The sequence below is a fragment of the Monocercomonoides exilis genome, assembly GCF_001643675.1.
Source record: "Monocercomonoides exilis strain PA203 chromosome Unknown scaffold59-495361, whole genome shotgun sequence".
In the NCBI taxonomy this organism is placed as follows: Eukaryota; Preaxostyla; order Oxymonadida; family Polymastigidae; genus Monocercomonoides; species Monocercomonoides exilis.
The window spans coordinates 17842-40528 of record NW_027150604.1 but is presented as its reverse complement, the minus strand read 5'-3'; the positions used below and the strand labels follow the sequence as shown (position 1 = coordinate 40528).

General features: G+C 36.3%; 7 protein-coding genes across 7 annotated transcripts; 3 read left to right on the top strand and 4 right to left on the bottom strand.

Annotated features, from left to right (window-relative positions):
• Positions 1-3961, bottom strand: MONOS_9896 (DNA replication licensing factor MCM6). The gene is made up of 4 exons (XM_067880436.1): positions 3762-3961; positions 3575-3697; positions 3346-3486; positions 1-3265 (listed from the first exon to the last, which is right to left on the bottom strand). The coding sequence occupies exons 1-4, from the start codon at positions 3833-3835 to the stop codon at positions 199-201; spliced, it is 3405 nt and encodes a 1134-aa protein (XP_067719722.1). The 5' UTR covers positions 3836-3961; the 3' UTR covers positions 1-198.
• Positions 3881-4890, bottom strand: MONOS_9897 (Actin-related protein 2/3 complex subunit 3; the record flags this gene model as incomplete). Its single annotated transcript, XM_067880437.1, has 6 exons — positions 3881-4066; positions 4128-4248; positions 4304-4397; positions 4459-4640; positions 4697-4799; positions 4870-4890. 6 exons carry the CDS (start codon positions 4888-4890, stop codon positions 4045-4047), a joined length of 543 nt encoding a protein of 180 aa, XP_067719721.1. The 3' UTR covers positions 3881-4044.
• Positions 4891-5650: 760 nt separating this feature from the next.
• Positions 5651-6517, top strand: MONOS_16807 (putative 40S ribosomal protein S15a). The gene is made up of 3 exons (XM_067869680.1): positions 5651-5680; positions 5745-5904; positions 6120-6517. The coding sequence occupies exons 2-3, from the start codon at positions 5772-5774 to the stop codon at positions 6377-6379; spliced, it is 393 nt and encodes a 130-aa protein (XP_067719720.1). The 5' UTR covers positions 5651-5680; positions 5745-5771; the 3' UTR covers positions 6380-6517.
• MONOS_9899 (putative 26S proteasome regulatory subunit RPN7) lies at positions 6517-8701 on the bottom strand. The gene is made up of 5 exons (XM_067880438.1): positions 8441-8701; positions 8212-8376; positions 7699-8151; positions 6932-7623; positions 6517-6866 (listed from the first exon to the last, which is right to left on the bottom strand). Exons 1-5 carry the CDS (start codon positions 8672-8674, stop codon positions 6689-6691), a joined length of 1722 nt encoding a protein of 573 aa, XP_067719719.1. The 5' UTR covers positions 8675-8701; the 3' UTR covers positions 6517-6688.
• A 3-nt stretch (positions 8702-8704) lies between these two features.
• On the top strand, positions 8705-10735 carry MONOS_9900 (putative Serine/threonine-protein kinase RIO2). Its single transcript, XM_067880441.1, has one exon. The coding sequence runs from the start codon at positions 8740-8742 to the stop codon at positions 10675-10677; it is 1938 nt and encodes a 645-aa protein (XP_067719718.1). The 5' UTR covers positions 8705-8739; the 3' UTR covers positions 10678-10735.
• Positions 10728-11901, bottom strand: MONOS_9901 (putative Phosphate transport (Pho88)). The gene is made up of 2 exons (XM_067880442.1): positions 11603-11901; positions 10728-11535 (listed from the first exon to the last, which is right to left on the bottom strand). The coding sequence occupies exons 1-2, from the start codon at positions 11833-11835 to the stop codon at positions 10866-10868; spliced, it is 903 nt and encodes a 300-aa protein (XP_067719717.1). The 5' UTR covers positions 11836-11901; the 3' UTR covers positions 10728-10865.
• A 286-nt stretch (positions 11902-12187) lies between these two features.
• On the top strand, positions 12188-19475 carry MONOS_9902 (uncharacterized protein; the record flags this gene model as incomplete). The annotated part of the gene is made up of 4 exons (XM_067880443.1): positions 12188-12248; positions 12331-12359; positions 12444-12567; positions 12970-19475. The coding sequence occupies 4 exons, from the start codon at positions 12188-12190 to the stop codon at positions 19116-19118; spliced, it is 6363 nt and encodes a 2120-aa protein (XP_067719716.1). The 3' UTR covers positions 19119-19475.
• Positions 19476-22687: the final 3212 nt, after the last annotated feature.

The following is a 22687-nucleotide window of genomic DNA, read 5'->3' as shown; positions in this document are numbered from 1 at the left end:
AATTGTGAACAATCTTTTTCTAAAGCCAGTAGTGTAAAAATTTTGTTTGAACTGTTTATTTATTTCTGATCAATAATGAATTGAATTTCTAAAAAGGGTAAGAAAATGTAATAATCATTTAAAATAAAAATGAGGTGATAAAAAACATAGAATTGAAAAAAAATAAAATAGAGCTGCAGAATGAAGAAAATGACATGTTTAATCGTTAAGTTGCAATTGATTCATCGAAAATTCAGGCCGAAGGGCAATATATCGTTTGTCAGATATGTTCAAACTTTCTTTGTCAAGAGAATAAACTTGTGATGATGGAGTTTCTTCGTCTGAGTCGTCCATAATCTGGTCATCACTTCTTAGCATTTTTTCAATAACAAGACGAAGCTCAGATGCTTGCTGACTTAGACGAAGAACCATCATTTTTCTGATTCTCTCTGCTCTTTTCCTTAATTTCTCTTCTTTTTTGCGTTGGAGTCTTTCTTCTTTCTCTTCTTCAGTTTCAGATAATAATCGCCTTTTCTTTTCTTCTTCTTCCTCTTCATCAATATATTCATCATCGTCATCTTCTTCATCATCTTTCTCTGCATCTGCCTCAACTTCTTTTCTAATTTCTTCATCCATCTCTTTCACAATCTGTGGTACCATAATTTGAAGAATGTCTTTTTGCATCAATCTTTTAGTCCCATCTGGCTTTTTCTCACCTTTTTGCCAAATTGTCATCAGAATGAAATTGCGAAGGTTGTTAAATCGTTCAATCGACATCGTAACACGCACAGTTTTCTTTTGTTCCGAAAGCTTTTCCTTTTCTTTTTCATTCTCCTTGTTCTCTTCTTTCATTTGATCAAATGTCCGTTTTTCCATTTTTTTATGTTCACCTTCACTTTCTTTATCGTTATCGCCTTCCTCTTCTTGCTCCATCGCTTGCTCATTCTCTTTCGAAGATGAAACAGATGTTTTATTTCCTGCTTCTTTCACTTCATCTTGATGAAGATTGCCTTCAAATAAATCTGCAACATTTGAATCGACCTCAAATTGGAGAACTCCGCTCATAACAGTCCCCTTTTCTGCGTCCATCACTTCTTCAACCACAACAGTTTGCGTTGCTTCTTTCTTAACCTCAGTTTTAGATCCTCTTCCACCACCAATACCTCTGCCATTTCCATCTCGACCATTATCATCGCCTGGTCTTCTTCTTCCGCTGGCACCTCCTAAAGCGCTTCCTGCAATTCCTGTGCTTCCTTGTTGAATCAAACTCCAAGCAATGTTAACATGTTCCTTGCTAACTTTCATGTCCAAATTCAATTTGGCAACAGCTTCTGATACACGGATCAATGACTCAATTTGCCTTGCAGTCAGACGAGGAGCAAGAGAAGATGCGGATGTTGTTGTGCTAACAAGTCCAGAACTCATTCCTGAAGCACCTCGAGTAACTTTATCTCTCTGTCTTCCTGCAACGTAGTATTCTTCCACTGCTGTAAATCCTTCGGTTGTCCATTTTGGCTGAATCTGTCTGGCAACTGCAAAATAAGTGCACAAATCTTCTTTGCTAATAGAGCATGAAGGTTGGGCTGCTCCAAGTACAGAAATCGACGAGTTTGTAACAACAGAAGATGATGTGCTTGCCAATGAATTTGAAGAGGCTGGTAATTTTCTATGAATGGACGACGAACCCAATGTTGATGAACCAACAGGAGTTGAAACATCAAAAGAAGGGAAGCAATTGCTAAAAGCAGGAAACTCCGGAGCGTCAACAAGAAACTGAGGAGGACGAGATTTGTTATGAATAACAAAACGAGCAAGTTGACGATCAATCGTTTCATTTACTTCATCCACAATTACGAAAAAGAGATCAAAACGAGATAAAATAGCAGGGGAAAGAGATATGTTTGCAGATAAAGGCTCAGAAGTTCTGTATTTTCCAAAGTTTGGATTTGCAGCAGCAACGACAGAGCATCTTGCGTTGAATGAAGCGTTAATTCCGGCTTTTGAAATAGTAATTGTTTGCTGTTCCATTCCTTCATGAATTGCAACCATATCATTTTCATTCATCTTTTCGAACTCATCAATGATGCACATCCCATTGTCTGCTAAAATCATTGCGCCTGGCTCGACTGTAAACTCTCCAGTTTCCACTTCCTTAACAACAGCAGCTGTTAACCCAGCTGCGGATGATGACTGCCCTGTTGCATAAACAGAGTGAGGTGCAACTGTTGAAAGAGATCTTAACAACTGAGACTTTGCTGAAGATGGATCTCCAACAATCAGAACATTGATGTCTCCACGCAACGGCACAGAGTTCCCTCCGCTCGTCATTTTGCGCACTCCTCCGACAAGCGCCAAACAGAGTCCCATCTTCACATTCAAATGTCCAAACACAGCCGGTGCAACATTTGAAGCAAGCATTGTGAGAGTGTCTTGAGGATATGGCTGGGCCATTTCGTCTCTTGCTCCAAATAAGCGCCTCAACCTCCGAATACATTCACGTGCAAATGGCTTCAATGACAAAGTCTTACCCATTCGACTCAGTTCTATTGACAAGCCATCGGAACTTGATCGCTTCTTTTTAGGCTTGCCACTCCCACCATCTTCTTGGACTTCAACATCATCTTCACCATTATCTTCTTCTTCACAAAATGGAGATTCTCTTTCTTTGTCGGCTGTTGATTCAACGTTGGTTGCAAGTAAACAGAAAGAATAACCCAATTCTTTTCCTCCAGCATCACGCAATCCGGCAACACCTTGCCCGACAAACTCAGCACCACCTGTGCCTCTTTGCTTGTTTTGGCCTGCTGCAGGCGGTGGAGGACCCTCTCTTCCATCGCGATAGTTCTCGCCCTGGGTTCTTGTTGTAACTCCTGGCATTCGCAATGATTTTGCATCTGGCACGGCAAGGAGTATTCCAGTAAACACGCACTTATCTCCAGCTTTAACAGTATCTGCAAGTGTCCTCCGAAGGACAACATCAAGTCGTCTTGGAAGGCATCCAGATGGAAGTTCATCAGCAGATTCCTGAAGCATAACTTTTTGCCAATCAGAAAATATAGATTCCGTAATCAGCAAATCCCAGTTACGGCTATTGCTGCACGTTTGATTCGAACAACGAACAGGCGTTGTATAACGAAACTGCTGTTCAATTCCAGATTCTTTTGTTCCACACATCTGACAAACAAAAGTAGCTTCAACTAATTCAGGCCGTACTTCTGTTGTTCGAGTAATTTGTCCTTGAATAGAAATAAGCCTTCCTACAAATGATGATTGGATATCACGAAGTCTTTTTATTTAAAGAGATAAGATTAACGAAATATCAATCCAATGAATTGACAACAAAATATAAAATTAAAATCAGAAAACCTATATGTAATTCCCAAATTCTTCACAATGAATTCAATGTTTTTTGGAGTAAACTGTGCCTCTTGGAACATTCTTTTTAATTCTTCATCACATTCTTCAGTGGCGAAAGTGTACAATGCATTACAAATAACTGGCTCGAGGCTATTACGAGAAAAAGCATGGATTTTTATTAAATTCAAATATTAAGATTTTAAGATTTATTTATTGACGAATAAAACAATATCCATACGCATAAGCTTCTCTCACAAAAATATCGTGCAAATCATGATTTGCTCTATATAACTCTTCCATATCAATCACAACAACTCCTGTTTGTGAAACTAATTGCCCAAGTTGCTTTGCAATTATATCTCTGAGAAACATTATTATTTTATACGTGTTTTTTTGTCTACAAAAAAGTGTTTTAATAAACACACTTTCGAACTGGCTCGCTTATGAACTGTATAAAAGATTGCTTAACGGCTTCTTCTAATTGTCTTCGTTGTCCCATTGAGAAATAACGATCAGTCAAAATGTTTGAAAAAAATTTCTCAAATTAAGGGATCAATATATTTTTCTTTTTACTCCTCAGATAAAAAACATTGAAGAAGAAGAAAGGACGTTCTCGTGAGATTATAAAATAAAAAAGTGATCTGATAATATATGCGTTTCAATCAGCGCTTTGTATTTATTGTAGGATCATTCAGACCAAATGATCTGTTAAATTGTTTTGTTCAAAAACCTTTTTGGAAGGAAATATCAAAAATATTAACACATTGCAATAAAAACATTAATGAACAAACTTTTTCTTTGAAAAAGACATCCACCACTTTGAAAGACGACCTTCAGGCTCCGGATACAGATAGTTCATCAGCCGAAGCGAAACTTCCTCTCTCAGTTGACGTAAATATTGCTTAATAAGATCTGCATTTAATTAAAATTGCAACAGTTCAAAATATATAAGAAATGACAATCAAACCGCTTTCAGAAGCTGATGCAGGTGGCGAAACCATTCCTCCTAAGCAGAATGTTGAGTCTCCTGGAACCTTAAATGGCTCACAAACAAGTTTGTTCTGTGACAGTTTTCATACAAAACAAGTTTCATAAAGAATATTTGATGAAATGAAAACAAACTAGTTGTTTTGCGCCATCTGTACGTGTCATTTGTTTGTCGCAATATTGCAAGCATTGTGAAATGAATAAAGTGAGGTATACAAGTAATTTGTCCGCAGGACCATTAAATTCAAAGTTCTTGAAAAGAACATTGGCTCTGAAAAACGTTATAGCCTCACCAACAATATCGGTTTTTTCATCTCCTAATAAAAATTATTTAATAAGAATATAACATGTTCGGAAAAATAAATGTAAATACCGTCGAAAGAAGGAGCTGGCCCTTTTGCAGATGTCTTTATTGGAAGGATAGGCAATCCGCAAACAAGTTGAACAGAATCCGAATTATGAGAAGAGTGATATGCCTAGTATAAAGAAAAACAAAAACAATGATAAAAAAATCAATGAAAAAGGAATTATCACAACTAAACACACCATTAATGATCTTGTTGCCATAAATTGAATTTTCAATCAAAAATGAAAAACACAAATGCATACTGGTTTACTTGACTTTAATGAATTGGTATAAAGATATTATTATTCTCAAATATTCTTTATGTTTACAATTTCGAAATTATTATAAATCTTTTGAAACAATAACAGATGAAAAAGGAGATCTCATAAAATTGTACATAAATTTCATTAAAATTGAATATGCTTGAAAGAAGAATGTTTTTATTTGCGTTTTCTTTCTTTTTCTTTCTTTCTTTCTTTTCCTTTTCCTTTTCTTTTCTTTCTTTTTTTTTTTTTTTTTTGATTAAAATTGAGAAAAATTTTGTAAAAAGAATTTTTCAAATTGTATTTCTTTGAATTTCAAGAAAAAAAAATCATATATTACATCAATGTACCATCAATAAACATTGAAATACAGAATAGAATCGCTTTTCATACAGATTTATTTGCAGAAAAAGAAGTTTCATGAAAATTTTAAACTAAATTTGTTTATGAATTTTCAATAAAATTATCTTCGTTTTTTGAATTTTGTTGTATTAAATTAAAAAATACAAGAATGAACATAATTCAAAAATCGGATTCATGTTCCAAAACGACATTATTGAAGACGTTTGATACGCAAAAATGAAAATTCACACATTTATTTTTCTTTCAAGAAGAATGAATATGTCAATAATATTTGTTCTTTTCTTGTCAATCGTCGTATTGCAATGTTTTCACAACTATTCTTTGAATGAAAACAAAAAAATATTATTATGGGATTTAATCAAAAGCGGATTTTTAGAGTCTTGAAGTTTGCCGTTTCTTTGGTTATAGAGTTTTAATGAACTTTTTAACTGTAAATTATTTAATATTAGCTTTGTCACACAATAGCCTGATTAAAAATGGTTCGCATGAATGTATTGAGTGAATGCTTGAACACAATTGTTGTTGCTGAAAGATCTGGCAAGCGTCAAGTGCTTATCCGCCCTTGCAGCAAAGTCGTTCTTAAATTCCTTCGTGTCATGCAAAAACACGGTATATTTATTATTATTAACTTGATTTTCTTTTGCATGAAAGGATGATGTTTATTTATATTTCTTTTTTATTTTAATTGTTTCAAAATTGATATCATTTTAAAAAATGCTTTTTATTGCACAATAAATATTCCTTATTTCAATTTCTTTCTTTGTTTAATTCACTTCAACGAAATATACCATTGATTCTTTAATTATCTTTACGCATTTTTCCAGGCTACATTGGAGAATTCGAAGTTGTTGATGACCACAGAGCTGGAAAAGTTGTTGTTGAACTTAATGGTCGTTTGAATAAATGTGGTGTCATTTCACCACGCTTTGACGTTGGGCTTGATCAAATGGAAAGATGGGTGACAAATCTTCTTCCAGCCCGTCAATTCGGCTTTATCGTTTTGACAACTTCATACGGAATCATGTCTCACGAAGAAGCCAGAAAAAGAGGAACAGGAGGCAAAATTCTTGGATATTTCTATTAAACAAAAAGATGCTTCTGATACAGCTTTTCATCTCATTGTTTAGCTGCCCATCGGGCATTTTGCACCTCATCTTCTTGGATAACCCCAGGGAATGATTGTGTGACAACACGCTTTCATGAAGAACTTGCACATTCTTATTTTCTTATCGGTACTTTCATAAAACTATTTTCTTTTTTTAATTATTAAAATAACAATTGAGAAGTGAGAATCAAGAAAATGATGAATGAGAAAATATGAGAAAAAAAAGTAGCCGAATCATTTGTTGACCAGGCTTAAGAAAAGAAAGAAAGGAAGGTAGGAAATAATTTATTAAGTGTAAACAATTGCTCCCATCATCTTCTGCATGCGATTTATTAAATCATCTCCTGATGCAAGAATTCCATCAAGTTGAACGCCTTTCCATTCACTTCTCTTTGAAATAACCCTTCCACCAACTTTATCGATTTTTGCTGGGACTTTTCCAGAGGTAATGAAGCGCTCAAGATCGCTAAAAATCAATGAAAATTATTTTTCAAAAAAAAAAAATTCCAAAATAAAAAAAGACTTGTAAACCTTTCAAGAAACTGAGGAGAAACTCCGAAAAGTGAAGCCATTTTGTTGAAATATACGGAATTGTATGGAATGATGTATTGTGAATAAGCCTTTGCCCTCATTTCTTTGCAGAAGTAAGTGGCATGCTGGGAAAAGAACTTGTCAGATTGGAGGATGTCTGACGTGAGCGTGTTGAGAGACACAAAAAATGTGGAGTAATCGCCATTGTAGAACGAGTTCAGTGCCTTCTGAAGGGCAGGGACTTGGTGGATCACAGATGTGACATCAGGCTGCTCGATGCACTTTGCTTTGATCTCTTCGCGGGGAAGGCTGACAAGCGACGAGCACACGTGGCAGATGACCAGATGCTGCATGTCTCCAAAGAGCTCAGGGCAGACAAAAGTGGACAGCGACGAATGGAAAAACGACGACGCAGCTGCAAAATGCCTGCTGAGAAGCGCAAACACCCCGCGGAAGGCAATCAGACGGTTTTTACGTTCCCAGTCTATCTCAAGGCCTCTGGCATTCCCAGCTGAAGACGAAGACGAAGACGATGAGTCGTCAGTTGCAAGAAGAGAGTCAACTTTGTCGATGTTGCGACGGAAGAGAGAAAGGTCATCAAAGCGAATAGCAACCATCATCCACGCAAGACATCTGTCAAACGATGCAGTCGATGTGTCAGAATTTGAGAGAAGTGCATCTCTGTAGATAGCCTGATGAATGAATTGAATGGCAAATACAAATCACAAAAACTGGAATGTATTGCAAATAAAAACAAGTAACAATACCTTTAATCCAAGTTCCTTTACCCATTTCTTGTAATCCTCTTCCTTTTTAATTTCCTCTTCAGATTGTTCTTCTTTAATTTGCTTATCTTCCTTTTCCTTTAACATCATAATCGCTGGAGCTTCGCGACCAAATGTGGTTGACTTTGAAAGTGGAGCTCCAATTGAAGAAGAAGAAGAAGATGATGATGACGATGCACTTGAAGCAGATTCTTTACTTTCTTCTATATCCATTGCTGATGGATCTTTTTCATTATCTTCTTCTTTCTTCTTTGATAATTCAAGAGCTTTTTCTGCATCATTCTCGGGAGATTCAGCCTCTTCTTTTTCTTGTTTAGCTATAAGCTCGTCAATTTTCTTTTGAGCTGCAATTTTATCAAATTCACTCGGTTCCGGAAGTCCAGAATGACTATTGAAAATTTGAGCAAGGAAAAATATTATTTGATGAAAATCGCTCTAAATAACCAAGTACCAATTTTAAAATTGATTATAAAAGATAAAGCGAAGTATTCACACAAGATAAATATCTTTAGCATGGATAGATGGAGAAAATGACAAGAGAGGATTGACTTTGTTCAACAAAGCTTCAGCTCGCGCCCTTCGATCAGTTATTGCAAGAACATCACTTCCATTGAATCCAGAAAAAAGTTGTGAAAATAGAATAGTGAAAATTTCACAATCCTTTCAAAACACGGAAAAATAGTTAAAAAACAAATCAATAACAACAGAATAATAAAATGCAGACCGACCAATCAGTTGTAAAATTCCTCACAGATAAAGAAGAATTAACTTTTTTGATATGATAATGCACCCAACGAAGAAGCAAGTCTTCTGGATACATCCATAATTGTTGTTCGCTTTCAGGAACAAGTTGAAATAAAGAGTAATTTTCACTTAAGGAAACAAGAGCCAAAGGATTTGATTTTCTAAGTAGAGATGATTCGATCCAACAGCTCTCATATTCAACTGTTTGTGACATAATTTTACGATTGTCGATTAGATCAGTGCCATATTCTTAAACTTCAACATATTATTTATTTTGTGATGAAACTAGATCTTGAAGCTTTCCGTCACCTCGAGCCCGAAGACTTCAGAATTCTTGCTGCTGTTGAAACAGGAATGAGAAATCATGAAATCGTTCCAGTTGAATTGATCATAAGATTGGCGGCTCTGAAACATGGAGAAGCACCAAATTCTCTTCGAACGCTTTTAAGATACAAACTTGTATATCATGATTCTAAAAGATATGACGGGTATCGATTAACTTATTTGGGATACGATTATCTTGCGCTAAATACCCTTGTTAAAAGAGGAGTTGTGAAATGTGTATTGAGACAAATTGGAGTTGGAAAGGAATCGGACATTTTTTCTGCTGTTTCACCAGATGGAAAATATATTTGCATAAAATTCCATCGACTTGGAAGAACTTCTTTTCGAGCAGTTAGACAGAAACGTGATTATTTAAAGAAAGGAAGAGGAAAACCTTCAAATTGGTTGTATTTATCACGCCTTGCCGCTCTAAAAGAATTTTTATTCATGAAAACATTATATCAATATGGATTTCCAACGCCTATCCCAATTGAAAATAATCGACATTGCGTTGTAATGTCGCTTGTTAAAGGACTTCCACTTTCTCAGATGAGAAATTTTCCTAATTCCAAGTTAGTTGCAAAGGAAATGGTTGATCTTCTTCTGCGTTTTGCAAATTTCGGATTAATACATGGAGATTTTAACGAATTTAACGTAATTGTCAATACAGATGAAATATTAAAGGAAGACGAAAAGTTAAGGAACGAAAGCGATGCCAAATATCGAAAAGACGAACTTCTTGATCTTAGCAGCTGTAAAGGGATGGAAGACGATGGAGAAGAGATTGATTCTCTTTTGATGGATGAAGATTTAGACGATAGTCAAGAAAGCGAAGACAGACTTTCAAATTTGGAAGAAATTGATGTTATTCCCGAAGGAGTATGGAGAAAAGGACAAAATTTGGATGCAGCTGCTTCTTCCTCTTCATCTTCATCGAGCCAATCATCTGACACATCAACTTCCTCTCCTTCTTATCCTCCTTGGAATGGAAAACTTATCACTGTGATCGATTTTCCTCAAATGATTTCTGTTTCTCATGCAAATGCAGAGGAACAATTTGAACGAGACAGAGAATGCATTATCAATCTCTGCAAACGAAAGTGGGGTGTGCGCTATTCGAAAGACGACGATGATGAAGAGAAGAATGAAAGCGATTCAGAAGAAAAAGAAGAAGAAACAGAAGAAGATGAAAAGGAGAGAGCAGAAAGCAAAGGAGCTGAAGCACATGATTCAGAGGCAACTCACTTTCCAGAAAAGAAAGAAGGAGACAAAGCTGAAGACGATGCTGTGTTCATTCCTTCATTTCAGTGGGTTCTCAAAGAGCGAGAAAGGCTAATGCATCCTTCAAAAAAAGGAACAGAAAAAGGATCAAATCCCTCTGATGCAGCATCTGCTGAAGACCCGAGTGGCACAGAAGATAAAAGCGACGTCAGACAATTCACCGAGCTGGACAAAATAGTTGAAGCAAGTGGCTTTAAATCAAAAGAGAATGAAAAACTTCTCAAAGCCATTAAAGAAGATCGAGAGAATGACATGTCATCTGAAGGAGAAGATGGCGATTCCGATGAAGAAAATGAAGAGAATTACGAAAATGAAAATGAAAATGAAGACGAAAATGAAGAGGAAGAGGAAGACGATGAGGAGGAAGAGGAGGAAGAGGAAGAAGAAGAAAGAGAAAGAAACGACAAAGAAAAGAAAACAAAGGAGAAGGCTAGCCATTCGTCAAGAAGGCGCAAAGCGGCCGAAATGAATGTTCGCAGTCGTCTTCTTTGGGAAGAGAGGAAAGCAGAGCAGCGCAAAAAGCTTTCTGTAAGAAACGTCAACAAATTTACGAAAGACAAGAAAAAGATGAAGCTGAGAGCAGCACACAATGAAATTAAAGAATCGTTATAAGTTTTTATTCACTTCATCCATTTCATTTGCAAGGAAAAAAATAAATAAGATATTTTTGTATTGCTTATGTTTTGAGTCGAAGCCAAATGCAAAGAAATTAACTAACGAAACCAAATTCATATTCAGTGTTTGAAATAGACAAAAAGAGTGTAAATTTGATTATTTCTTATGAACTGATCTCAAATTTCTTATTCTTTCTTTGGCTTTGACGATTTTTTTGTAGACTTTTTTGAAGATTTTGAAGTGTTAGTCTGAACATTTTTTGCTTGTTTTGAAGTGTCATCTTTTTTGAGATTTTTAGATGAAGCATCCTCGTTGGATTGACTCTCTTTCGCAGGCGATAATTTCTGAGCAGCAGGAGGTGAAGGTGATTTGCTCGATGATGCTGAAGTGGAATTCGATGCCGTTACTTCATTATCTTGAGACAAATTTGATGAAGAGATCTTCTTCTTCTTCTTCTTTGCAGAAACATTTGTTGATTGATTTGAGGATTGATTTGAAGGAGCCCCAAATAATGCTCCTTGAGATGGTTGAAGTGGATTACCATTTTCATCTTGAAGTTGCTGCAACATGTTTTGATAAGTACTCATCATCTGGGACATCATTGAGTTCATCATATTTTCCGTTTCAAACGGACGAGGGATATCTTTTCCCAAAATATAGCTTTTGAACAATTTGTTTTTGAAAATCGAATATATAGCGAAAAATATTCGGATTAACAAAAAGGATGATTTCTGATTTTTATAATATAAAAACGCAGAAAAAGCTAAGTTAAAGAAAAAGCTTGAAAATGCACTTTTAATCAGGCTTCCATCGTATTCGAACTTTGTTTTCATTTCGAATTCTTCCTGTTGCGGACTAAATACAAAAAAATAGAAAAAATTTAGCAGTTTATAAATTTAAACGAAAAATTTCAGTTTCAAACGCCATCATCATCATCATGGGTTGCACTTGCTTTTTAACTCTAATATTTTTGTTTTCATTATCAGATTTTTGCACCATTGAATATATAATTCCGTATATTCCAAGGATGGTAAGTTGAACGAGTCCATAGCAAATCAACAAAGCCAATTTGCTTTTTTCATTGTCTAAATGAAGAAACGGAACAACGTATGCTTCTACCATTGGAGAACATGCACTTATAATTATAAAATCCATTTATGGAACAGAGTGAAAAGCGTAAATCAATGGCAAAAGCCTCCGAAATTATTCGCTTATGTTCTATGGGTGAAAAATGGATATATTTTATTGTGGCTCATAATGATCTTCAGTTTTTGATTCCTTATTTATGAAACAGTTACCACACATTGAATACTCAGCTTCAGAACAAAATTTTTTTTCTTCTTTATTTACCAAACTTTCTGTTGAAGATGCGTTTCCGTTAACAAGATATAAAAAGCTGAAGCCACCAAAACTTCAACAAGAAAAATTCCAGCAAATATGGATGAAAAGCGCTCGAACTAATTTTCAAGCTTTGAAAAAGGAAGAATTTTTTTATTTACTGCGCCTTATGGCAATGGCACAACACGATTTAAATATTGATGACCCAATTACATTATCTGAATATAAAGGTTTGTGTTCTAAAAATTATTAAATTTAAATATCCTTGTAATACTGTTAATTTATATGTATTAATAAAAATTAAATTATAAGGAAACTATCTTCCTCTTCTATTTTCTCCCGTATGTTTTAAAATATTTTGTTTTTTTAACACATATTTTTGTCATTATTTTTATTTGAAAAACGAATATCGAACATTTCTTCAGTCTCATCAACTCAGAGCTGCTTCTAGACAATCAATGAAATCTGAGACAGAAAATGTACACCAATCGGAGGAAGATGATGAATCTTCAGATGAAAAATCAACTTTATCACAGCACTCAGTTACAGGTTTTAATTCCTTTTTATAATTATGTTTGTTTTAAACACTCAAACATTAAGATTTTGAAAAGTCAAAAAACAACAATCAACATTCATTAGAACCTGGATCATTAAAGATTCAAGAACAATCTGAACTTTCTTCTCAAAGAAGGCTTAATCCTATTCGAAGGAGAAGAAACCCAGACAACTCAAAAGAAGTTTTTCCAGATTCATCGAATCAAAATTCTGGAGAGGATCACGATAGTAATGAAACCAAATCCGCAAAAGAAAGAAATATCCAAAAGATTCGCTTTCAATCAGAATTGGATGAAAGAAAAATTCAGGAAGAGTTAAAGAAATCATCAAAAGAAAAAGAAGATAAAAATGAAGAGGAAGAGGAAGAGGAAGAGGAGGAGGAGGAGGAAGAAGAAGAGGAGGAGGAGGAGGAAGAAGAGGAAGAGGAAGAAGAAGAAGAAGAAGAAGAAGAAGAAGAAGAAGAAGATGATGATGAAGAGGAAGAGGAGAAGAAGGATGCTACGAAAGAGAAAAAAGAAGAAGATGAAGAAAAAAACGAGAAAAAGAAAAAGGAAAGTGAAAAAGAAGAAAAAGCAAATAAAGAAATAGAAGAAAAAAAGAATGATGATAATTTGCCGAGCAATGCCGAAAAAGACAAAATAGAGAAGAATTCTGTTTGTGAAAGCAAAAACGAGGGGCAAATGTCTGCATCAAATGAGGGAGATAAAAGGAATTCGAATACTCAAAAGAAGCAAGAGACACAGAAAAAGGATAAAGAAAGACACAAAAAGGCAGAAGAAAAGAAAGAAGAGCAAAAAATTGAAGACGCTTCCAAAACGAATAAAACTGAAAAGGAAATCAATGAGAAAAAAGAGGAAAGAAAAAGACGTGAAACAAAAAGCGATGAAGACAAAAGCAAAGCTGATGAGAAAAGGCACAAGAAGAAGAGAAAAAAGGATGCTATCGAAGGAAAAGAGGATGTTAGCAAAAGAAAGAGCAAAAATGAATTGAAAGAAAAAGAGCACAAAAAGATTGGAAAGAAATCTGATGAGAAGAGCAGCAAACGAAAAGGGAGAAAACACCAAAAGGGACAAAAGAATGAGCCAAAAGCCAAAAAAGAGCAGAAGAAAGCGAAAGATCAGAGCAACGATGCTGCAACCAGTCAGCAGAAGAAGAATGAAGCAGACGGAGACGAAGGTGCATCTGACTTCGAGTGGGACGACTGCGATTTGGATGCGCTTTGCAGAATGTCCAACGAAGTGCTGCTGCCAAAAGATCCGCAATCTTCTTCTCCTCTCCTCTCCTCTTCGCCTTCTTCCCTTCTTTCCTCTTTTGCCTTTCACTTTCCTTCTTCTCTTTCTTCTCCTTCTCCTTCCTCTGTCTTCCCATCCATTTCGGGTGTTTCTGCTGTCAATGCCTCGTCTCCCCTGCAATTTGAGCACAGACAATTCTCCGATGTTCCGAAGGCCTTTCAAACAGACACCATTCTGAGCTCTCCATTTGCTGGGGCACTTTCTCCATTCAGTCACAGTCCACTGCCGTTCACACAGGCCACTCCACACTCAATATGCTCTTCTCCATTGCCCTCTTTACCAATGCGCTCATTCCAGTCGCCTTTTGAGAAGGAAGAGGGAGAAGAAGGAGAAGATGAAGACATTGTGGCAAATGAAATGTGGGCAGATGTCGAAAGGATGCGAGCGAAGGAGAATGAAGAGCGGATTAAGCTGCAGCAGAGGATGAAAATGAAGAGGAGAGAAGAGGAGAGGAGGAAGGCAGAGGAGGAAGGCAAAAACTTGGAGGATTTTGAGGCGAAGACGTCGGAGACGAGAGAGATTATTCAACAACTCAAACAGAAAATGAGAGAAATGGAGGAAGAAGCAAAGCGGATGAAGAAAGAGGAAGAAGAGAAGAAGAGAAGATTGAATGAAGAAAGCTATCAAAGACAGAAAGAATACATGAGGCAAAGACAAGAAAAGGAAGAGGAAGAAAACAGGAGAGAGGAACTGAAGCGAATGGCAGCAGAAGAAGAAGAGCAGAAAATGAGAGAGGAAAGAGAGAGGACGATGGAGTGTTTGAGGAAGAGGCAGAAGGAAAGTGTGCTTGTCATTGAAAACGGGTGGAAACATCATCTGATGCGAAGGAAAGTGCAGGAAGAGCTGTCATCGATAGAGAAAGAGGAGCTTGTCAAGAAAAGAGACAAAGAAAAAGCATACAAACTGCGGGTGAAGGAGGAGAGGGAAGAAAGAGAAAGACGAGAAAGAAGAAGGAGAGAAGCAGAAGCTGCGACTTTCATCAGCTTTTTGTGGCGGAGATATGAAAAGATGACAGAAGCAGAAGAGATTATGGAAGAGAGATTTTGGAAGGAAGAAGCCCGAAGAAAGGAGGAAGAAAGGAAGCAGATAGAAGAAGAGAACAGAAGAAGAGAAGAATACGAAATGGGTGTAGAAGAGCTGGAGCAAAAGGAAAGGATTTTGCAGGAAATAATCGAAAAGAAAAGGAAAGCAGTGAAGACGATTGAAACAGAATGGAAGGATGTTTTGATGGTGAGAGAGGCAAAGAAAGAGAAGGAAAGGCTCAAACAGATCAGAGAAGAAATGAAGAGAAAGGCAGAAGAAGAAGCTTTAGCTAGACAGAAAGCAGAAGAAGAAAGAAGAGAGAGGGAGAAGTCAGCTGTGTGGCTGATTGAGAACGAATGGGTGAAGGTGCTCAGTGTGAGAGAGGCCAAAAAAGAGAGAAGGACACTTTACGAAGAAAAAATGAGAAGAGAGGCAATAAAAAGGATGGAAGAAGAAGAAGAAGAGAGGAGAAGAAGAGAGGAAGAGAGAGCGAATGAAATGAGGATGATGGAAGAAGAAGACAACGGAATGCAGATGCTGATGGAAGAGCTGGAGACGCATCGACATTATGAACTGGAGAGAATGAGAGAAGAAGAGAAGGAGCTGTGGATAATCATCAAGAGAGAAAAGCGGAAGGAGAAAGAGAAAAGGCGGAAGGAGAAAGAAGCGTATCGAATAGCCATCCAAAGAGAAGCAGAAGAAAGAGCACAGCGCGAATTGAGAGAGAAAGACGAGGAGTTTGAGAGGGAGATGATGGAAATTGAGGAGTCGATGATTCGGATGAGGATGAACGAGGAAGAGACAGAAAAGAGAAAGGAAAAGGAAGAACAACATTTTAAGGAGCTTGCCAGTTCGATTGAAGTGCTTCCGACAAAAATGTTGGAGGAGATAGAAAAACAAATTGGGAAGGAAAGAAAAGAAGCTGAAGAGAGAAAGAAGAAAGAAGACGAAATTCTGAAGAAGAAGAGAGACGAAGTTCTGAGAAGCAAGTCGAAAGTGAAGGTGGAGGAGAGAAAGAGAGGAGAGAAAGAGAAAGTGATTGAGCAGTTTATGGAGGCAGTGAGGCAGAGGATGGAGACGATGCAGCAGATGGCAGAGACGATGAACCAGAGAGGAGGAAGGAAGATGACAGGCAGCACAATCTACTCGGCAGACGACTATTCGCAGTCGAGGCAGAGGACAAGAGAGGAGAACAGCTTCGGAGAAGACTCAGAAGAGGAGCTGTTCGACGAGGTGAATGAAGAGCTGGGCAACTCAGACATTTTGGAGAAGGATGCTTTTGGTGAGCCCAAAGCAATGGCGAAAAAGAGGATGAGAAGAAATAAAAAGGGGAAAACAAAGCGCTTCAAGAAGAAAACAGGCATTGAAGCAAACGAGGAAGCAAAGAACATTTTGACATCGACTGAACGAATCAAAATTTACGACGAATTGAGAAAAATCGATTTGACGCTGTTGAAACAGAGAGAAGATGCAATCAAAACAAAAAGAAAGATGAGAGAGCAAAAGAAAGAGAAAGAGGCATCGAAAAACAAAGAGAACAGCACAGATAACGAGAAAGCAGAAGGAACAAATGGAAACAAAAGATATTCGCCTAATTCTACCGGCGCTGCAAAGTCGAATGCTCAGAAGACAGATGAGAAAAAGGCAAGTTCGAAAGATGAGAAAGAAAAGAACGAAACAGTTGGAAAAGATGCACTGAAGAAATGGATGCGATGGGTGGAAGTGAAGAGAATAGATGCACTCGAAGATGACAACAAAAGAAAAGCAGGTGCGAAAACAAGGAGAATACGAAAGAAGGCAGCAAGTCCATCAAAAACAGCAAGGAGAAATGTGAAGAAAAGCGCTGAAAAGGAATTGGTTAATCCGAATGGGTCAGAAGAAGCAGAAGATAAGATGGATTCATCTGATGAGAAAAAGAGAGCAGATGAGCAGGAATATTCATTTTATGCGCCTGAAAAGGGATTTGGCCAGCAAAACAGAAGAGAAGAGCCAATCACTCCTTTGGATGTGCCCATTCGCTGTGCATATCAATCAGACTGCACTTCACAATACTCACACGCCACACACCAGAGAGCATCTTCGATTGATTCACTGACACTCAGTGTCGCTGGCCCTGACGATGTTGCCAATGAAGATGCACATTTCTTCTCTCCGTCACAAAAAGGCAGGCCTCGTCCGGAAAGACATTCTGGTTCCTGTTCTGCCCTTCTTGTGAAAAGGCCTCTCAATTGCTCTTCTTCCTTGTCTTCTTCATTTGCACCAGCTTCTCGGACACTTCCTCCACTTCGCATGTCATCACTCGACGGTCAGAAGACTTTTTCTGACGTAGCTTTTTCTTCTCTTTCATCAAGTGCGCCTTTCTTGACTCCTGTCAGAAATTCCACTTTGCCACTTCCATTTCCCTTGTCTGCCTCATCCCCTTCCTCTTCCATCAATTCATCTTCTCTTCTTTTCACTTCAGCTTATCTGAACGAATTCGAGCTTCGTATTAGAGACAACAACAAAACATATCCAACGCCTTTTGTGAAAGCAGACGCTGAATTGGAAGTGCTGTCATTTGAAGCACTTGTTGATTCAATCATTGCATTGGGCGGAAAATACGCAGAGCAGCTGCAAAACTGGCGCGATGGCGGATGCACATGCGAAAGTTGTCTTTACCGCCGTTTGGTTGAGAGTTGTGAAGCAGACAGAAGTGACAAAGAAAACACACAGGAAGATACCCCAAAGATTGAGGAAACTAACAGGAAAAGCGAGTTGGCTGAGACAGATGTTCCGTCTGAGGAAGGTATGCTCAACATCACAAGCAAAGAGACAGACGGCCAGAAAGAGTGTGAACAAGCAGTTGTCTCATCCAACTCTGCAGATTATGAAATATGTCCAATGATTGAGACAGTTGCTCTGCGTCCAGGTTCTTCTGCCTTCTCTTTGCTTTCTGCAGAAATGGAGCAATGCATCAGAAAGCTGAAAGCAATGTGGCAAACGCTGAACTATCCAGATGAGCAGAAACAGGAACAACTGGAAAAAGTGAAGGAAAAGCAGATGGTTAAAGAGGGTGTTTTCTGCTCGGTTGATGTTGCTGATTCTGTTCCACCGTTGGACATATCTTCTGCTGCAATAACTTGTGCAGCTGATAACGGAACATCTTCAGATGTTGCAAATTTAAACAACTCTTCTAAAGATATTCCAACAAATGAAGAAATCAAAATCTCAAAAAACATTCTTTCAGATGGTGATCAGTCAATCCAGGAAACGTCATCTCAACTGGATGATAATAAAGTCACTTCAACAAATCAGTCGTCACAGCCCTTTTTGCCTTCAAAAATTATTCAATTGCCAATTACTCTTATAACGTATAAGCGCTTATATCAACTCATTACTGCTACCACATCTATTCTCTCAGCACGCATAAGAATCTGCCACCGCATCTCCATCCGCAGTCTTCTCTTGGATTATTTCTTCTCCTGGACACGTAGCAATGTTGATGTCCTTGATGTGTCTGTTATCATTGAGCGTATTTCGGAGGTGACTTGTGAGCTTCGAGCAGATCTGCTCGATTGGTTAGAGCTTCTTCCGTGGAACAACGAATGTTTGGTGTCTTCCGACCGCAATGAGCTTTTGGAACTGGAAAAGGAAGACGAAGCATTTTTGATGGAGGTCGATAAGCTCCGCAATCAAATCTGCGAAGAGCAGAAAGTTGCTGAAAATGAAAGTGATAACGATGAGTTGCTTGCTTTACGTGCACTGAGCACTCAAAAGCAGAAGGGTCTGCCTCAGAGAAAGCTGTTGCCAGCTTCTTCACCTCAGATTTCACTTCAGCCAAGATTCTCGACTTTCCCTTCAGAATCTTTGACACCTCAATCTGTGAATGTACTTCCTCCATGCATAACTCCCATTTCTTCGTCTTTGTTAGTCAAGCCTGCATCAACAGTCCCAGAAGATTATGCATTTACCAGCTTTTCTCCTCGAACGCTATCACTTTCTCGCACATCATCTGTTCGTTCTGTCAATTCACCTGTGCAAAGTGCCAAAAGGGTGCCTCTTCCTCCGCTTGTGCATACTCCAACACATCCTGATTTGCTTAGCAAAGATTCGGATGAAAGCAGAAGCAGAAGCGAAGGAAGCTTCAAAGCTGAGAAAATGAAGCACAAAAAAAGCCGAAGGCAAAATGAAGAAATGCTTCAAATACAAGAAATTATGGCAACTCATCGGTCTCCAATTTGCAATGGTTAGTTAAATTAAAAATTTTAATAGGAGCTGAACAAATTATTTCGAATAGAAAATATTCTTTTTGAAATTTTGTTCATTTTCGAAGAATTCCATTCTTCATATTTTGTTTTATCTGCACTGAATTGTTTTATTGTTGACAATATTTTTGTTTTTGTTTAAGGAATTGTTTTTGTTATTTTTTTTAGTCAAAAAGGAGAACAAAAACAAATTTCATTATTAACACTTTATCGCTTATAAGAACAAGTTTGTATCAAAATTTTAACTTATCTTAACTTTATTGGCTTTCTGTTGTTTTTTTGGAATAAAGTTATGCATATCAATCCTAAATCAAAAAAGAAGAAACTTTTAATTTGTTTTTGATAACATTTTCAAAATAATTCTTTCTGCTTTGTCTTTTCGCTTTCATTTTCTGCATCTTTCATCAACCATTTTGAAATGCTTTAAAAAGAGTTGATGATTCCTGACAGTTTCTTTTAACAATTGAGGCTATTTCTCCGATGTGCTGAAACTTCCTTTAACTAAAATTACAAATATTGTAAACAATCCCATTCATCAAAGATAATTATATCACAAATTGCTTGTAGAGGAGATAAAACCCTTATTCTTTTTGAATTTTATTGTTCTTGTTCCTGCATTTTGAAGAGTTAGGTTTTCAGGACGCTTCAAAGAATTGAATTTTCAGCTGTTTTCTTTCTTGTTGAGAAGTCAAAATGAACTATAAATGATTTGGAAATACTTTTTAGCTCTTGATCCTCTTCCATTCATGTTCTGTTCGATTCTCACACAAAATATTCGATTCTTCCATTCACTTTGAAATTTCACTTTCATAAATGGAAGAACATATAAAATCCTGAAAGTGAATTTTGTATAGCATTTTGATCTTTATTGCTTTAGCTCTGCCTGAAAACTAAGTTTCGGTTGCAAAGAAATTTCATTCCTTCGGTCTGCTCGCGTGTTTTCAAAAAACATGTTCTATCAGCTGTATCTGTTCTGCTCTTTCTGATAAAACAGCAACTGAATTTTTAGAAAAACGATTTCCTATTAAATTGCATCCTTGAAGTTTGAAATTGAAGAAAAATAACTTTTAAGTTTCTTGTTTTCATCATAGATGGGTTTCAATTTTCATCATTTTCCTCTTCAGATTTCCTTTCCTTTAAACGCCTATGGCTTTTATCATCGAAAGTGATTGATAAAATCGCTCAAAAGTGTCTGTTTATTTGTTGTTGTAATAACCATGCAAAGCAGTGCATTTTGTTGCTTCGTGATTGGAGTTGGCTTTCAAACAAATATTCACATAATACATTTCTTGATAAACTAACCTGAACAATTTATTGAAGCATACGGATGCTCTTCTGCAATACGTCTTATTTTTTTTCTTGGATAGTCAATACTTTTGTTCATTTAATACTTTTTATCCTTCAATTTTTCAATTCCTTCATATTCCATGATGCTATGAGTTATGCTGAGTGAAACTATAAAAAGTTCAAGTCAATAACATTGTAGAGAGAGGAGATGCTTAATAACCATTTTTTCTGTTTGAATTTTTGTTGGTTTGATCAAAGAGCTATAAAAAAGAGCATCATTCGCGTTCATTGCAACATTTTCAATTTGTCCGATAATTAACGATGTTTGAATAATTGTAATATTATTTGTTTGATGGACTTAAAAAAGTGTATTGAATGTATCTTGCAGAAAATTAAATGAATGCATTAATTCGTATTAAAACTGAAGGTGAAATTCAAGAGCTATCCCTTACCACTAATTTTTCAAGTTTGTTCATTTTCACTGTTATTGGAAGGAAAGATTTTTCCAATTTCTAATGATTTTCGAAGAATTGTTCTCTGATCTCGATCATTGTTCTGAAGTGGAGCAGAAAGTTATAATAGAAGAAATAATTGATACGATTCATTCTATGAATAGAGAAGAATTTTATTCAATTTTCAAAAGAGAAATGTTCAACAGAATGAATAAAATGATTGAAGAAAAGAAAATATCAATGGAAAATGCGCTTTTTCTGTCAAAATGCTTTGGGCATTTCAAAAAAACAAATGACATGTGGATTAATGAATTTTATGATTCTCTATTGAACGAAAAGTTTGAAAAGATGATTTTTGCGGAAGATAGCAAGAAAGAAGAAAAAAATGAAAAGATTCTGGTCGACCTTTGCGAATGCCATATTATGCTTCATGATAGTGTTCACATTAACAGACAACTGCTTCCAATAATTTTACCTTGTCTTTTGAAGGCTTCATTGAATAAAGAGGAGAATAATGAAGCACAAAAAGAAGTGGAAACAGCATTGCTAGCTTTGAGTGAAGTTATCGGATATTTTGTATGGGAGTTTCGCTTTCTTTTTGAATATTTATTTTATTTTTATTTATTTTATTTATTTATTTATTGTAGAAAGTGGGTCAAGAGTTGTATTTAAATAAGACGATGGAAATCATCAAATATCATCAGAAGCATCGCAACCTAACCCAGCTTGCGTATCAATATGTTTGGCGGTTTTTGCTCAACAGAGTTGCAAATGATAGAACCTTGGAGGAATTTATAACGAATGATCTCCATTTTGCGAAAGAAGCAGCTAGAGAATTGAATGATCTATTTAAATGTGTGGATTGGAAAAGTGAAAGAGAAGAAGAGAATGAGAAGAGGAGAACAGAAGTGAAAGAGAAGTTTATTTTTGATAGATGGCTCGACACAGTATTATTGTTCTTTTTCGTATTCAAGTTGTTGAATGAGGAAATTGTTGGACTGATTCGCTGTCTGGTCACACTGTTCATAGCAACAAGAGAGAAGGAAAATAAAATATTTCTGAAGTACATAAAGCTTTTTCAAGCAATGGTTCGCAATACAACTGTTAGTTTTGATATTTTGCTAAAAGAAGGTGTTTTTGATTTGATTTTGGAGAATATTCAGCAATCAACATTTGAAGACAATTTTGTATGCAATTGCTTAAGATTTTTTGCTACGATTTCAAAAAGATTGAAAGAAAATGCGGGTAATGAAAACGAAGAAGCGAAACGAATAGAGATGAAAAGAAAGATATTTGAAAAGATAGAAGAAGAAGGATATGAAGATTATCTCACAAGTTTTCATGAAACTTTTAGATTTTTAAACGGAAAGTGTTATCCTTATTTATCATTAATTTTTTCCGATTATTTTGTAAATACTTAGGAAATGATTTAATTTTGTACCTCAGAATTTCATTTTTTATTTATATCATTCAATGATTCAACAAAACTTTGAATTTGTTTTGTTTTTAAAACAAAAATCCTTTTCATTTATTATCTGTAATTTATCAGATTGTTCTGTTATTGCTTGAGGAAATGAGATGTTATTTATTCTGTAAATCAAATTTTTTGTTTATTTTTTCTTTCAGCATCATATCACAATTTGACAAACCTCAAATGAGTGTCATATCTTTATTTTTATCATTTCACAAAATCGAAAACGAATATTCCTTTGAATCTTTAAACAACTTTATTTTTTCGTCACTTCATTTTGATGAAATGAAAGGTAAAAAAAAAACTTCTTTGATCTTCAATTTACTCCTTTTTTCCTTTTAACTA

Bases quoted from the DNA above. Each gene is read 5' to 3' on its own strand.
- MONOS_9896 (XM_067880436.1), bottom strand. From the start codon at position 3,835: ATGGGACAACGAAGACAATTAGAAGAAGCCGTTAAGCAATCTTTTATA. The intron at 3,487-3,574 runs GTATGGATATTG...TTCTCGTAATAG, and splicing joins TTTGTGAGAGAAGCTTATGC to CCTCGAGCCAGTTATTTGTA. The intron at 3,266-3,345 runs GTTTTCTGATTT...TTAAATAAAAAG, and splicing joins AATTTGGGAATTACATATAG to ACTTCGTGATATCCAATCAT.
- MONOS_16807 (XM_067869680.1), top strand. From the start codon at position 5,772: ATGGTTCGCATGAATGTATTGAGTGAATGCTTGAACACAATTGTTGTT. The intron at 5,905-6,119 runs GTATATTTATTA...GCATTTTTCCAG, and splicing joins TCGTGTCATGCAAAAACACG to GCTACATTGGAGAATTCGAA.
- MONOS_9899 (XM_067880438.1), bottom strand. From the start codon at position 8,674: ATGTCACAAACAGTTGAATATGAGAGCTGTTGGATCGAATCATCTCTA. The intron at 8,377-8,440 runs GTCTGCATTTTA...GTGTTTTGAAAG, and splicing joins ATTTTACAACTGATTGGTCG to GATTGTGAAATTTTCACTAT. The intron at 6,867-6,931 runs GTTTACAAGTCT...ATTGATTTTTAG, and splicing joins TCTCCTCAGTTTCTTGAAAG to CGATCTTGAGCGCTTCATTA.
- MONOS_9900 (XM_067880441.1), top strand. From the start codon at position 8,740: ATGAAACTAGATCTTGAAGCTTTCCGTCACCTCGAGCCCGAAGACTTC.
- MONOS_9901 (XM_067880442.1), bottom strand. From the start codon at position 11,835: ATGGATTTTATAATTATAAGTGCATGTTCTCCAATGGTAGAAGCATAC. The intron at 11,536-11,602 runs GTTTGAAACTGA...TTTTGTATTTAG, and splicing joins CCCATGATGATGATGATGGC to TCCGCAACAGGAAGAATTCG.